Source organism: Gossypium hirsutum, chromosome A08 (genome assembly GCF_007990345.1).
Source record: "Gossypium hirsutum isolate 1008001.06 chromosome A08, Gossypium_hirsutum_v2.1, whole genome shotgun sequence".
NCBI classification, from domain to species: Eukaryota; Viridiplantae; Streptophyta; class Magnoliopsida; order Malvales; family Malvaceae; genus Gossypium; species Gossypium hirsutum.
The window spans coordinates 120,867,640-120,882,898 of NC_053431.1; the positions used below are offsets into that span (position 1 = coordinate 120,867,640).

At 32.6% G+C, this 15,259-nt stretch overlaps 2 protein-coding genes across 4 annotated transcripts; one reads left to right on the forward strand and one right to left on the reverse strand.

The window, feature by feature from the left end:
- Positions 1-2,903: 2,903 nt before the first annotated feature.
- Positions 2,904-4,399, forward strand: LOC107940108 (ubiquitin-like protein 5). Its single transcript, XM_016873534.2, has 2 exons — positions 2,904-3,227; positions 4,200-4,399. The coding sequence occupies exon 1, from the start codon at positions 2,976-2,978 to the stop codon at positions 3,195-3,197; it is 222 nt and encodes a 73-aa protein (XP_016729023.1). The 5' UTR covers positions 2,904-2,975; the 3' UTR covers positions 3,198-3,227; positions 4,200-4,399.
- Positions 4,400-10,039: 5,640 nt separating this feature from the next.
- On the reverse strand, positions 10,040-13,250 carry LOC107940120 (GATA transcription factor 11). 3 transcript variants are annotated; one of them, XM_041075063.1, is made up of 4 exons: positions 13,061-13,222; positions 12,881-12,916; positions 11,818-12,191; positions 10,040-11,055 (listed from the first exon to the last, which is right to left on the reverse strand). In XM_041075063.1, the coding sequence occupies exons 3-4, from the start codon at positions 12,154-12,156 to the stop codon at positions 10,348-10,350; spliced, it is 1,047 nt and encodes a 348-aa protein (XP_040930997.1). In that variant the 5' UTR covers positions 12,157-12,191; positions 12,881-12,916; positions 13,061-13,222; the 3' UTR covers positions 10,040-10,347. The 3 variants fall into 3 exon arrangements, with proteins under 3 accessions (XP_040930997.1, XP_016729037.1, XP_016729038.1); XM_016873548.2 differs by lacking the exon at positions 12,881-12,916 and having other exon boundaries at positions 13,061-13,250; XM_016873549.2 differs by lacking the exon at positions 13,061-13,222 and having other exon boundaries at positions 12,881-13,032.
- Positions 13,251-15,259: the final 2,009 nt, after the last annotated feature.

Here is a 15,259-nt window from a genome sequence, read left to right on the forward strand (position 1 = left end):
TATAAAAATTTAGGTATAGTTGAATTGAAGAGGCATTCAGTATATGGATGAAAATAAGGGTAACTAAATTATTGATAAGATTTTATTTTCTAATTCTAAAAATTATAAAATAATTATTTATTTTTATTTTTTCATCAAAAACAAATGATAATGTAGGTTTTTAAATTAGCATAATAGTAACTTTAACCCTCATCATTTATGTATTGTGTCGATTTAGTCTTGATTTTAGAATATTTACAAATTGTGTATTTTGGTCTTTTTTTGGAGTTTTATTTTTTTTATGACCCTTTCACCTAAAAATTTAAAAACACAAATTTATCAATTGAATTTGATAATATATATACATATTATATATATAAATGGAAACACCCAAAAATTTAAGATAATAAATTTCATCTTTTCTCGTTCTTTTAAAATAAACCTTTAATATCAAAACTGTAAAAAAGACCGAATTAAACAATGTGTAAATGTGATGAGAGAAATATTATAAATTAAATAATTATGAATTGTAAATACAATTAATAAAGATATTAAAAATTTTATATTAAATTATATTATTGTATACCCACTATGTGGATAAAAACTTATGTAACAAAACATATTTAATAAAAGTTGATACAAAAATCAAATGATGCTTTGATTGAAATGATAAAGTCATTATAAATAAAGAAGAAGAAATGATAAAGTCAAATATTGATAATTTATTGTGTCATGGATTTAAATCTTATTATGATTGAGTTTTTATTGATTTATAAATTATAAAAAGATAAAAAAAAAACACTCTCATAATAATATAATTTATTTTTATATTTAAAGAGGTATTTTAGTAATTTCTCAACTGAGTTGATGCTCGATAAACTCGTGACATCAACTCAGCACTGTGCACCAACTCTACCAGAGACTTAATACAAGTATGGATACATAGGGGGTATTTTAGTAACTTTTCAATTGAGTTGATTCTCCATAGACTTGTGACACCAACTTAACACCAGGCATAAACTTAGTTAGGGGCTTAATATATTATGTATAGATAGATAGGGGTATTTTAGTAACTTCTCAATTGAGTTGATATTCGCTAGACTTATGATACCAACTCAACATCAGGCATCAACTCAATTAGGGGCTTAATATATGTATGTATAGATAGATAAATATATATTTGTACTATTATAATGTGTTTGATTGAGCTGATGTTACCCATTAATTGAATCTCAATTCTATTCTAAAATTACAACTTATTAGTAAAAAAAAACCTTAGTGAAAAATAAAAAAAATTCAATTAACCCTCAACAAAATTTAGCACCCGATTGAGCCTTTAAAGATGAAAAATAATCAATCAAACTCCTCCATTGATGTTGCCAAATTTGACCATTAAATTTTACTGATGTGAATGATAGACCAATTAGACGACAACACGTGGCACCCACATGTACATCATGCTTGACGTGGCCCACATCAGCAAGTATTTTTATTTTTATTTTTTAAAATTCTAATTCTTTAAAACAATAATTATTTAAAAAATTATAGGAAAATTATAAAATTATTTAAAAAAGTTTAGAATTCTAAGGTATTATAAAATAAATATTAAATTTATTAAAAATAAAAATATTTAAAAATTATTAAAAACCATGAAGGGAATGAGCTAAGAAAAATGATTGTCTACATTTAAATAAATCTGGATAACCAATTGTCTAAGTGCATTTTAGGCGTGATTTTTAATAAATTTTTAAAAATTTTTAATATTTTTAATAATTTTTATTACTTCTTATAATTAATAATAATAATAATAATAATAATAATAAAATTTCATTATTCTTTTTGTAATTGTCTAAAGAACTATATCTAATATGAACCTAGAAACCTAGATGTGATTTTTTAAATTATTATTTTTATAAAATATTTACTACATGTGGTCGTCACATGTCACCGTCCAATTGGTTTATCAATTATGTCGGCAGAATTCAATGGTCAAACTTGGTTAACATTTAATAGAGGGTCTTGATAGATTAATTTTTCATCTTGAAGGGCTCAATTAGGTGCTAAAATTTATTGAGTGCTTGATTGATTTATTAATTTTTAGTTGAGGGCTTTTTTCACTAATAAGCCTAATGTGTTTTTTTTTATAATTTTATTATTATAATTTTTTAACCGGTGTTTTTTATATGTTTGGTAAACTACATATAAGGTTACTAAATTATTCATAGATTTATATTTTGGTCATTCAACTTTAAAAAGTTACAGAATAATCACTGAATTATTTAAAAAATTTTATTTAAGTCATTAGCATGTTAAAATCACTGCCATATCGCCTTTTCTGTTTGCATTATCTAAACTAATCAAAAGCTCTCCTCTCCCTTTACTTCTACAGTTTAATTTTTTTCACGAATCAACTTTGAACGTCACGAATATGCGAATTAAAATTCAAGCAACTTTATTCTTCAATCTCCAACATTAATTGTTAGATCTACTTGGATATAAGGTATATTCCTACTTGTTGATAAGTACTAATCCAACTAATAAATCATTAAATCGTTACTTGGAGCTCACTAGCTAGAATTTTTCTTTTAAATTTAACAACCCAATGACTCAAATAAAAATTTTTGAATAGTTCAATGATCATTTTGTGATTTTTTAAAATTAAGTGACCAAAATGTAAACTTACTAATAATATAGTGATAATTTTGGGTTTTATAAAAATAAAAGCCCATCACATATAGATATACGAATATATGCATTAAACATACTCACTTTTGCATGGTTCACCAAAGTGTAGACACGTGTGAAGCATTAACTGGTCATACGAATCTTTGCTCGGGATAAAAGTGCGGAAATACCCTCAAAAGAAATTTCCAGAACCCGCGTATCCCGTATGTAACTACATAAATTAAGAGATGGACGCGTCAACGATACAGCAACAAACAATAATATTTGGTAATTTGTGTTAACAGGAAAATAGAAAGAAAGAAAGAAAGGAGATGATAGAGGTAGTGTTGAACGACAGGCTGGGGAAGAAGGTGAGGGTGAAGTGCAACGAGGACGACACTATCGGCGACCTCAAGAAGCTGGTTGCTGCTCAGACTGGAACCCGAGTCGATAAGATTCGAATCCAGAAGTGGTACACCATCTACAAGGACCATATCACCCTCAAAGACTACGAGATTCACGATGGCATGGGCCTCGAGCTCTATTACAACTAACCTCTCCTTCAATCAATCCCCTTTATTCAGGTAGTTTCTTTTCTACTACTGATACATTCACTTATTTCAATGTCTATGATTGCATTATCTTCAATTTATTCCAACTTCATCTGTAAATCTAGAACCAGAGATCAATGGCTCTTATCTTTTATGTTTCTTTTTGTTAAATTAAATGTGAGCCAATAGCGTAGACGGTTACGTAGCCTTCACTCAAGAATTACACTCAAATAATGCATCACCCGTTAAACTAATACCAGAATGCTTATTTTAATGAACCAATGACGCATAAATCTCTGAGTTTTGAGGTTTACTAAGTGAAGACTTAACTGATTAACAAATCAATAAGCGATTTGATGCAGCTAACAAATCGTTTTCCATCAAATCTCTTGTTGATTCAGCTAATAGCGAAAATGTTTTTTTTCCCTTGTTATTTTCAATGACTCTTAAATCTCTGAATTTTGTTAATCAGTTCATTTTTACTTGGTAAGATGAAAAGGCTAAACTTGGATCATTTTTGTTTTCCTTCCTCTTATCATTCTAATTCGGAATGATTTGTTATAACGATCTCACTTTATTTTCTTTCCTCTCAGTTTTTATTAGCAAACTCAAAATTTATTCTCTTTTATGTTGAGTCTTAGCAGATAATATATAGTTTAGCGACTTGCATTTTACAAGGAAGTGTGCTTGTAGTTGTTGGTCATAAGGCCATTGTTTTCGTAGGCTAAAAGATTTTACCATAGAGAAGTTTCACAAACCTTTTATGTTTACCTTCCTCTGGTTTTTGTGGCATGGAGAATCCCTTCTAATAGAGGGATTCATTGTTGATCATGTGTTGTTTTAGACCCTGCTGTGTGTGTATCTGTTTGATCATAATTGATTTTTTTTTACCATGTGGGATCTTATGATTATGAATTTATTTAGCTTTAACTTTTATGAAGCATTTGCAATTCAGTAGCTTCAACTTCATGATAAGTTCTGAGATTTCCATTTACCCTTTTGCAGGTTTGAAGATGCAATAGGGAGTAAAGATGTATTTCAACTACAGGGAGAGATGAGTGGCATGCCTTTCAGGAAAGTGTTGATGTTTAGCTAGTAATAATTTTTGTAATATGTTAATGGACTTTTCACCTATCCAGATACTTCTAATTTGGCTAATACCAAAAAAATAAATAAATAAATAAAAGTGTTGAAGTTTATGGACATGTCTAATCTAGCACTTCTTTGCCATATTTAATAAGTGTTAATTGTTGTGTGCCATACATATATATATCTGAAAACTCGCTTATGTTTAGTGATGAATCGTTAAATAATCTTGGTTAGCCATTTTATTGTCAAAGGATAAAGATAGTTATATGAAAATGTAGTGGCATGGGTTGTAACATGAAATAGTGTCATTACTTTGTGGTTTTAGTTTTTTTTGTTTTCGTTGTTGAATATCATTATCATGATAAGTGCCGAAGCGACCACAATAACGACCATAAATTGCTTTTTGTATTTAAATCCATGATGTAGGTTATAGTACCCAATTGACTGCTATAATTTGCTGTTTCTTGAATGTCTTGGCTTTTCTCGAAGGATGATTGGTACTACCATCAACCATGATCCTGCAACTAATTGACTTTCAGACATGCAAGGCTTGTCATTCATGTTTTTGGCTGACGACAATACTAACTTGTTATCTAAAGTTCAACTCCAGAAACTGGACAATGCCAGAAATTATTTAAATTCTTTGCAATCAGAGATGTAGCCAAACCTTTTTTTTTTATCATTATCATCAAAGCTTCATTGCATGTTTGGAACTTTTTATTGGATGATTGTATAAGCCCTGTTATCTTTTTCTCGCTCATCATCATCATCGTTTTCTATTTTGACTACCCTCATTTCATGAAGTGAATCAAATTTATTAATTTTCCTTTTTTTTTTTTTTGGAAAAGTGTTCTGCTTGTTTCTGGCATTGATCAACCTCCAAATCCACTACATAATATACCCGTGAAATATGTATTTGTATTGCCTACAAGTGGTATATTTAGCTTAGTTTTCCGTCTGTTCAGGTGCTTCCCTCCTTTTGTTTCAAGTTGATTAGAAAGAGAGTAGAAGAGGTGGCAACGAGCAAAGGGCTTGACTATTAAAATGGCGAAGCAAAGGGTCATGACCAACGCCAACATAAAAACTGATAAAGCATTCAGCATATTACAACACTTATTTATTGTTGGCTTAATGGTATAAACAACCTTAAAAAAATTTAAAAAAAATCAATTAAGTCTTTTCAAACTTTTTATATTCAATTGAACTCTAAAACTTATAAAATTATCAAATCTGCTGTTTGATTGATGTTAATTATCAATTTGTAACAGAATTTTAACATGATTGTTAATAAATGCTGAATCAACCAACATATGCTGACATGACAATCTATGCTAACAGACAACGAGAGAAAAAGCTTTAAGCGAAATGTGAATTCTTTTCCCTCTTGGACAGTGGCAAAATGTGTTTTAGGAACCTGGAAGGGCCGATAAAAATCTTTATCTGATTATATTTTATAGGAAATTATTTAGTATATTGTAAGTAGAGTTTCTAGACATTATAAATAGAGTTGGAAGGTTAACAATTGTCCTACAAAAATATAATAAAATATTAAAAATATATTTGTCAAATTTTCTAGATTGTTTGTAAAATAAAAAAATTATAGTGCAGAGTGTACCAAATACTAACATTATATTTTATAATTTTTTTTTAAATTCATCGATTTAAATGTAAAATATTTATTTTATATTATAAAAATTAAAAATGATTATAAAAGTAAAATTTAATTTAATTCAAATAATTACAATTTTCTACAACAACTAAATTCATTTAAATAATAATCAAACCGAATTAAATAATGGAACCAAAATTGAATCAAATCGATTTTCATTTTCTTCAAAATTTTAATCAACCCTTGGAAATGCTGTCTTTCAACATTAAACGGATAAAAGGAACAAATTGAAAGGTGTTGGTGAAGAAACAACATCAAAACCGACAATGGGACATCAAGCAAATCCAAGTGGATGAATGCAGAGATGATAAGGTTTGTTAGAAAAGCAAGAGGAAAACATGGTGTGGATATATGGCAAATGGAAAACCCTAAACCACAACAAATATAATGCATGGTTGGTGAAGAATCAAAACTTGACCAAAGGTGTCAGGAAGAAATGCTTTGGCAACAAAGATCAAGTCAGTGGTTGATTGAGGGGGACAGAATCACAGAAATGCGAAATTTTATCATTTGAGTACGATGGCTAGGTGGCAAAAGAACACTATTCATTCCCTGAAAGTAGGGGATGAGGATTGGTGTGAGGATCCGAAACTGCTACGTCAACATGCGGTAGATTTCTTTACTAATCTAATCCAAACGGATAGCTTGGCAACACCTTATTATGCAGTTCGGGTCAATATTTTAAAATTTTCGGATAATGAATTAAGGTGTTTGTCTAGCATTGTTACGGAGGAAGAAGTGCATAGGGTAGTAATGGATATGCATCCATTGAAAGCGTCGGGGATTGATGGGTTGCCTGCTATGTTTTTTCAGAAAAATTGGCAGGTAGTGAAGAGAAGTGTAGTGGGGACGGTTCAAGGGGTGATGAAGGGAGGTAATCTTGAGGAATGGATAAATAAGACTATATTGGTTCCGATTCCGAAGGTAAAAAGCCCAGAAATGGTTAGGCAATTCGGGTCTATTAGTCTCTGCATGGTGACTTATAAGTGGCAGAGCCAAGGATCAAGCAGGGCAAGGCCCTTAAAATAGAAAATTTTTTATTTAAGTTGTTCATAATTTATAAAATTTTAAATTAATAATAATAAAATTATATTTTGACCTCAAAAATAATAAAATTTAATTTAATTTTTTTAAAATTATAAAAAATAATTTATTAAAATAATGAAATTATATTTTTATTATCATGAAAATATATTTTTTAATTTCGTCCTTAAGATTTTTGTTAGTACCAAGTCCACATATCACGGGTAATGTTAAGATGAGATTTTATTGATGACACGTTGCAGGATATTGGGATTCTAGACTTGTTAAGTTAAACTACTATGAAATGCGTTAGTGCTGTACGAATGCAAACTGAGTTGGAATGGGCAGCTTTCAGAACCGTTTTCAACCTCGCGTGGTATACGGCAAGGGGATCCTTTATTACCATATCTATTTGTTTTGTGTATGGAAAGGTTGGCCCAAGCCATTGCGTTGGAGGTGAATGATGGTAGATGGAAACCGATTAAGTTGAATAGGGAAGGGCCAGTAATTAACCACCTTTTCTTTGCGGATGATTTAATTGTTTTTGCAGAAGCTTCGACGGAACAAATGGGAGTTATTAATTCTGTTATTGTTCGATTTTGCGAAAGTTCTAGACATCAAGTGAACCGTGAAAAACACAGGTATCTTTCAGCAAGAATGTGACGAATATGATGGGATTAAATTTGAGCAATGGATTGGGATTCAAGAAAGTAGAACTTGGGTCGATATCTAAGGTACATTTGCTTCACAAAAGAGTTACTAGCGAGACTTATCGGTACGTGATTGATAGAATGCGACAGAAATTGTTAGGTTGGAAGGCAAAAAGTTTGTCGCTTTCACGACGGATCACGTTGGCAAAGTCTGTGCTAGCTACTATTCCGACCTATGTTATGCAAACCATGTTGGTTCCCAAAGGAGTCTGCTTTGAGATGGAAAAGATTATATGTGGGTTTGTTTGGGGATCAACGGAAAAGAAGAAGGGAGTTCATTTGGTTGGATGGGACTGATTGTGCAAAGGGGTGAATGAGGAGTGGTATTACGAAAGATGGTAGAATTAAACCAATCGTTTCTAATGAAGTTTGGGATTCAAAATAGCTCAGAATGTCAATCATTTATGAGTCAAAGTCTTGCATAACAAGCAAGAGGTCCTCCCGGCCTCCATCATACGAGGCAGTTGCTCCAGGTTGTGCAGGGGAATAGCTCAGGTCTGGGAATTTGTCAAGAAAGGGATATGTTGGAAGCTTGGAAATGGTAGGTCGGTGGATTTTTGGCATGATGAATGGATTCCGGGATCGGGCCTGTTAATAGAACATGTAAATTCACTCCAGTATCAAAGATGGTGGAGGGGGATGGAAGATGGGATTGGACTCGACTGCAATTTGTGTTTTCGGAGAATGGTCTTCAGAGACTTGGGGTGACCGTACCTCCAAATAACAATGATGAGGATGATAGGTTGTGTTGGAGGTGGGAATCGAGAAGATGTTTTAGTGTCAAGTCTGCTTACAGTTCTTAGCAGAATAATCAGACGGTAAATGACTTTCTGTGGAAGGCAGCATGGAGGCTAAAAGGGCCACAAAGGGTGAGATCTTTCCAATGGCTAGTATTGAATGACGGACTCCTCACGAGTGCGGAGACATATGACGGAGGAGGCAAATTGCAGCAGTTGTGGATGTAGGTGGAAGACACGGATCATGTGTTGAGGCTTTGTTTTAGGGCAGTTAAAACTCGGTCGGCTAATATTCAGCCTTCAAAACTTACTGAATTCATATCTTTGAGCCTCAAAGATTGGATACTCATTAATATATCTAGACCGGAGTACTTTCCAATAGTAAGTGATAATTGCGATGTGGTATTTGGGATTATTTGTTGAGGCGCGAAACAAAAGAAGTTTTTATCCTAACTTTGAAAAGAAAGCAGGATTTCTGCAGTGGTGTTTGTGGCTTGTGGATAAGGTTAGTAGTGCCGAATGTTTATTTCGAAAGGGGTTGGATAGCATAAGTAGGGGAGGAGTGGGGATACGATGGGAGGTGCCGAAATGGGAGTCGATAAAGGTAAATACTGATGCAGCAGTGGGCTCATTTGTTGCTGCAGTGGCGGGAGTGGTCAGGGACAATGGGACGTTGGCTATAGGGGTTTTCCCATAAAATAGGGATTTGCCCGGTGTTGGAAGCTGAGTTTTGGGGGGGGGGGGGGGGGGGCTGGCTTTTGAGGGAGTTAAGCTAGCGTGTGAAAAGGGAATTAAGAATATCTATATAGAGACAGTTAACCTGATGAGTGGTCATACTTGAGATTAGAACTTGTTACGGGAGAGAGTAAAGGATTTATTAGAATGGATGGAGAAATTTTGAGTAGTATATGTATCAAGATAGAAAAACAAAATAACTTAGTGTATGTTCAATCTTACCATGAAAATGAATGGTAAATTAAAAGTCTTTGACAAACTTTACTAGATGGTGTATGATATTGTGGTGGTAGAGATTTCCAACTCTATGACAAGACGAAGTTCAAACTAAAAGTGCACATAAAATCTAATTCAATTAGTAAAATTTGTTAATCTTTGTGCCTACACTCTCTACACTTGGTTGCACTGCCTTTGCATTTGCCAAAAGTCCCAACCAATCTGTTTTCTTAGGGCTTCTTTAGTTCAACATTTGTTTCCATTGAAAAAGGCCGAAGTTAGAAAATTTTAAGAGGGATTGAAATGAAATTATATTTTTTATGAGAGTTAAAATATAATTTTATTATTTTAATAGTTTATATTTTTTTCAATTTTTAAAGAATTAAATTAAAAAATTATCATTTTTAGAAGATATCATTTACAAACTTAAAATTATATAAAATTTAAAGAGCTAAAAATTACTTTTTACAAAAATAAAATAAATTATAAACTAAATAAAAATAATTTTTAATTTTGTTCGAGTAACCATATTCGGATGGAATTTTCTTGCTCAGCCTTAGTTTTATGAACCCTTTGGGCAAATTTGTTCCAAAACATAGTGTATGGATTGCAGAGTTTGAGGAAGACTGGGTGAGTATGGGAGAAGTGGAAGAATAGAAGATAATATGGAGAAAAAGACACTAAATTAATTGCATTTAAGAAGAATAAATGAATAGGGTGAGACCTGATACTGTCAAACATGTTAAAAAGAACATCTAAATGGCATTACCACTCACTAACCCTAATTTGAAAATCCACCCTCTACTTCCCGCTGATTTTATATTTTCTGCCTACTCCTCCTACCAAACATGTCATCATCTAACATCCTACTTATTCCACTAATGTACACACTGACAAACAAGGAAAATAATGATAATAATAATAGTAATAGTAAAACACAGAACAAGGAAGCTCCCTGCTAAATGCCTGCTAAACTAATAATCAATGCGGTTGCTATTTCTGGTGGAATTAACACCGTAGATGGTGTTACCGACTTCAGCAGCTTGGCATTGTTTCCTCATCTCTATCACCTTCTTGTGAGAGTTGGAGTGCAATGATGCAACAAATGTAGGACTTGCAGCAGGACGGTATTCTGGAAAGAGGCGGCCAGACCTGTAGCGAACCCCACATGCATTACAAAGGGTCTTTGGACCCTTGGGTCCTTCTCTCCATTGTGGAGTTTTTGTAACTTCACAGTGCGTACATTTCCTAACAACAGCAGCCTCTTCGGAGGAGGATCTGTCATTCTCACTGGAACCTGAAAGCCATGTCAGGTTCTTTTTCTTCTGTCTCTTTTTGGCAGATTTCTCTGTTAAATGGCTTTCTGATTCTGATTCAGAACCAACCAAGGAAGTAGATCCTGTGGAGGATATGAAAGGCAATGTGAACTGCAGGTTAAAGGTAGATGCTCGCCTGCGCTTGCTTCGGTCACGTTTCACCAGGAAACTTAGCTTAGGGTTGATAGGTGCAGGCTTTGCAGATGAGCAAGCGCTACTGGTTTCAAGTACAGACACTGGACTAGAAGTCTGGAACCAAGTTGAACCTTTGACACCCACAGATTCTCCGTTTAGGGTAGTAGTGCTTCTGCTGGAGGATGCTTTGGTAATGCCTGACAACTGGTTTAGCTCTGAAGACTCATCACACTAGATACAAAAGGGAAGAAGAATTAAGCAATAAGTCGGATGTGAGGTTAAGGAAGAGTTTAATAGGAAGAAAAAATACACTCTAAAGAATTAGTCATTCATTTTAGTGGCTGTACGAGGATCCAATTGAAAATGATAATAGAAAACACCATCGGCTACTAGAACAATTGCATGAATCTCTAATACTAAAATTTATCTTAAAAAGAACCACTGTGCCATTGAACAGTAACCAGAGAGTCACAATCAACTTCATTTCTTGGTAAGGCAAACCAAGCATTGATTAACCTGCTTGCTTTCTCTGATCAAAAACATGTACCACACTATAACAGCATGACTGCACCAGTGCACATAATATGCCTCATGCTCTTATTGTATCAAGTATTTTCATTTGTGACTCTTTGTCACACCATATAACCAGCTTTAACCAAAGCTTTTCCCAGAGCATCCTTCACAGAAGAATTTTGTCAATAAAGAGCCTAATGTTTAATAACTACAAGGAGGTTGAGAAACACTGCACAACTCCTGCGAAACAAAATTGTTTTGCATAACATTGCTTTTTAACAAAGACTAACGAATAATTAACATATTGCCCATTAATGGTTGCTTTCTGGGAAGTACATCCTGAAAGTGCACATGTTAGATTTGTAAACTGTATTGCCAAAACACAGAACACTAATCTAATACACACTAAAGCATAGTAACTAATAACTCCATAAATATCATTAGACATCACTAGCATAAGGAGAAACAAAGGTAACTCACAGAAACTGGAAACTTATTCTCCAAAGTATCACTGAAAAAATCGCCACAAAAACCAGAAGACAAGCTAGCCAAAACATTAGCAGGCGGCGGCTCTAAGTTTTGGAAGTTACAATCCCAATCTTCACCAGCATCATCACCGCCACCACCAACACAACTTTTATCTTCAACATCATCGAGAGGCAGATGAAAATCTTTTACAACACCTTCACCACTAGCACCATCATCATCCGTTCCTTCAACATCTTCCAATGGGAAATCTAAATACTTCACTAAGTCATCAAATAAACCATCATTGACCCCAAACCCATCGAAGCATTTGTTAAACCAAGAATTATTCATAGTTTTTTTCTCTGATTTTGCTCTTCTTTATTTTTCTGTTCACAAAATAAAGAAAAAAAAATGAATGTTAATTACTATTATATACAAAAGTATGATAAAAACGCGTTTAATGTAAACATTTATGACAAAATAAGTGGAAAATTTAATTTAAACGCCTACAAAAAAGGGGTTTGTAATAAGTTATTATCCAATATGGAAATCAGCTTCTCTAGCTAACATTCCGTTTTTCTTTTATCATTTTATTATTATTTACAAAGCAATAATGTCTTGAGCAATAACTTTTTTATTTATAAAAATTATTTTTTAAGAAATTAAGGAGTATAGGATACTATTTAAGGCAAAAATAATAAAGTTTCCAATACAGGTGATTTTATATATGGAAATAAATGTCTCTTTTTAGATTTGCTACTAAACAAGTAGCCTAATTGGCAAAGCAAGCAACAACTTATTTATTTTATATAAAAAAATTGAAGAAATTAAGGAGACTAAACTAATAAAAAATAAAGTTTCCTAGGTGTGAAAGGTTAACCAAATAAATAAATAAACAACCTATTTAGGTGGGTTTTATACAAGGAAATAAATATCTTAGAGAACCAGTTAAGTCGTCATTTTAGCATGAAAAAATTTAACCAAATAAAGTAATAATAATTTCAAGAGCTTGTTTGGATAAATGGAAAATAAAAATGTAGCAAAATGAAATTTCTAACAATTAGTAAATAATTACAAAGAAAAGAGTTCCAAGTGCCATTTTCTTCATTTCCTGAGTCATCAAACAGAGAACAAAGCTAAACTGCAGAGGAGAAATTGATAGAAAAATTGCAAATGAAATGCTAACATTTAAAATGTTTTTTTATTCTCTGAACAGGAAGAAGAAAAACAAAATGCAAAGAGAGAGAGAGGGGACCTTGTTTCAAGGAGAGAATTGAAGGAGAGGCATTGTTTGGATTAGAGGAAAATGAGAGAAAATGAGAGAGGAGATGATATTATTACCGTGTCTGACATTGGGATTTTTAGGGATTTTGTGTGTGTGTGTGTGAGAGAGGGAGCAAAAGTTAATGTGGGATGACGCACATGGAGGTGACTGTACGGTTTCACTTTTCATCACCGCTCATCTGTCAATTATTTATTAATTGGCTTAGCTACAAAATTGACCCTCACACTGTACCACTTTTCCACTAAAATACCTAAATTATTATTATTTAAACGTATCTAAATTATCAATTTCATTTCAATTTACCTAAACAATTCCACATGTCACACTCTTATTGGTAAGTATTATGCTTTTGGACAAAATGAAACAAAATTAATAATTTAAATATTACTTTTTATTAAGAAAACTTTAAGTATCTAGATGAGAAATTAATAATGTAACCCCTAGTAGATTTTTTGATAAAATATAATATTGGTTTGTTTATTTATTTTTTAACTCAAACCAAAGGAAAGAGGAAAATAAGGTTATGATTAAAAATTAAAAAAGGGGTTTGAAATAGAAAAGAAATTAAATTTTTTGATAATTTACGTATGTGCAATGTAAATATGATTTTTAGTCCATTCATGTTTGATTTAGATTTAATCTCTGTTTATAACTCATTCTCCTTCCTATTACATAATTGTATTGTAATTGTTTAAATTGAAAATAATTTAAATGTGATTTTAATTTTTTTAATAAATTTAATATACCATTTGCTATTTAATGTTTAATTTGTTAATTGGAGTTTTCTTTTCAATTTGGTACTTAAGTTTGCTTTCAATATACAATTTAGTATCTGTTAAATATGACTCCTATTTTCAGTCAAATTTGAAAAATAGTCTTTCAGTTAAACTCTGTTTACTTGTTTCAATCAAACACTGATTAGTTTAGATTATTTTATTATTATTTGATCTATGAATTTAGCCTATAAATATGCTCTTTTACAACCTTAAAAAACACACCCATTAGAGATTAGAACTCATAACACATTTAGAGAATTTTGTGTTTACGTTTTGTGGGTTCTTTGTTTTTGGGTTTTAGTTTTTATTTCCATATTTTGTACTATTCGTTCTTTTGCCATTATAGTAAAATTATCTTTACCCGTGGTTTTTTATCCTCTTTGGAGGGGTTTTTCCACGTTAAATTTGTGTGTTCAATTTCTCAATCTATTCTGCTATTTTCTTGTTCGTTACTTAATCGGGTTAAAATCATAACAAGTGGTATCAGAGCTAGTTCAATTTTCATAGATCAGCCCGTTCAGAGATGGCAACAACAAGGTTTGAAATTGAGAAGTTCGATGGTGAGACAAATTTCAATCTGTGGCAAGTTCGGATGATGGCAATTCTAGTTCAATCAGGCTTGAAAAAGGTTGTTATCGGGAAAAAGCCTGAGAATCTAAATAAAACAGAATGGGAAGAGCTTGATGAAAATGCTTTATCTGCAATCCAGTTGTGCCTCACGAATACGGTATTGCAAGAGGTATTGATGGAGAAGACCTCATCTGCCTTGTGGAAAAGATTAGAAACTCTTTATGCGACTAAGTCTCTAGCTAACCATTTAGTGTTGAAACAACGTCTATTTAGGTTTCGCATGAACAAAGGTGAGCTTCTTAGAGATCACATCAGTCAATTCATTACTCTTTTAAATGATTTAAAGAATGTTGAGGTTCATATTGACGATGAAGATCAGGCTATGCTATTATTGTGCTCTTTACCCCCTTCATACAAGTCTTTTCAGGGAGACCCTAATTTATGGCAGAGACAAACTCTCGTTCGAAGATGTGAAGGGTCATTTGTTGAGTAGAGACAAACTCGACAATGAGCTTCATTTGGATAGCAAGACAGATAGGCAAGCTTCCGTTTTGGTAGCATCAAAGAAACGAGATAAAAGGTGTCGCTTTTGTAAAAAGTTAGGTCACGTCAAAGCAGATTGTTATAAACTGCGAAATAAAAAAGCTGCTGAGAGTAACGAGGAAGATGTAGCTGGTGCTAATTTGGCCGATGAAAATGGGGATGATTTATTGTTAGTGTCAACAAGTGATAACACCAAGCTCACGTCCGAGTGGATCCTAGATTCAGGATGTTCTTTCCACATGTGTCCCAATAGAGAATGGTTCTCCACATACAGTTCGAT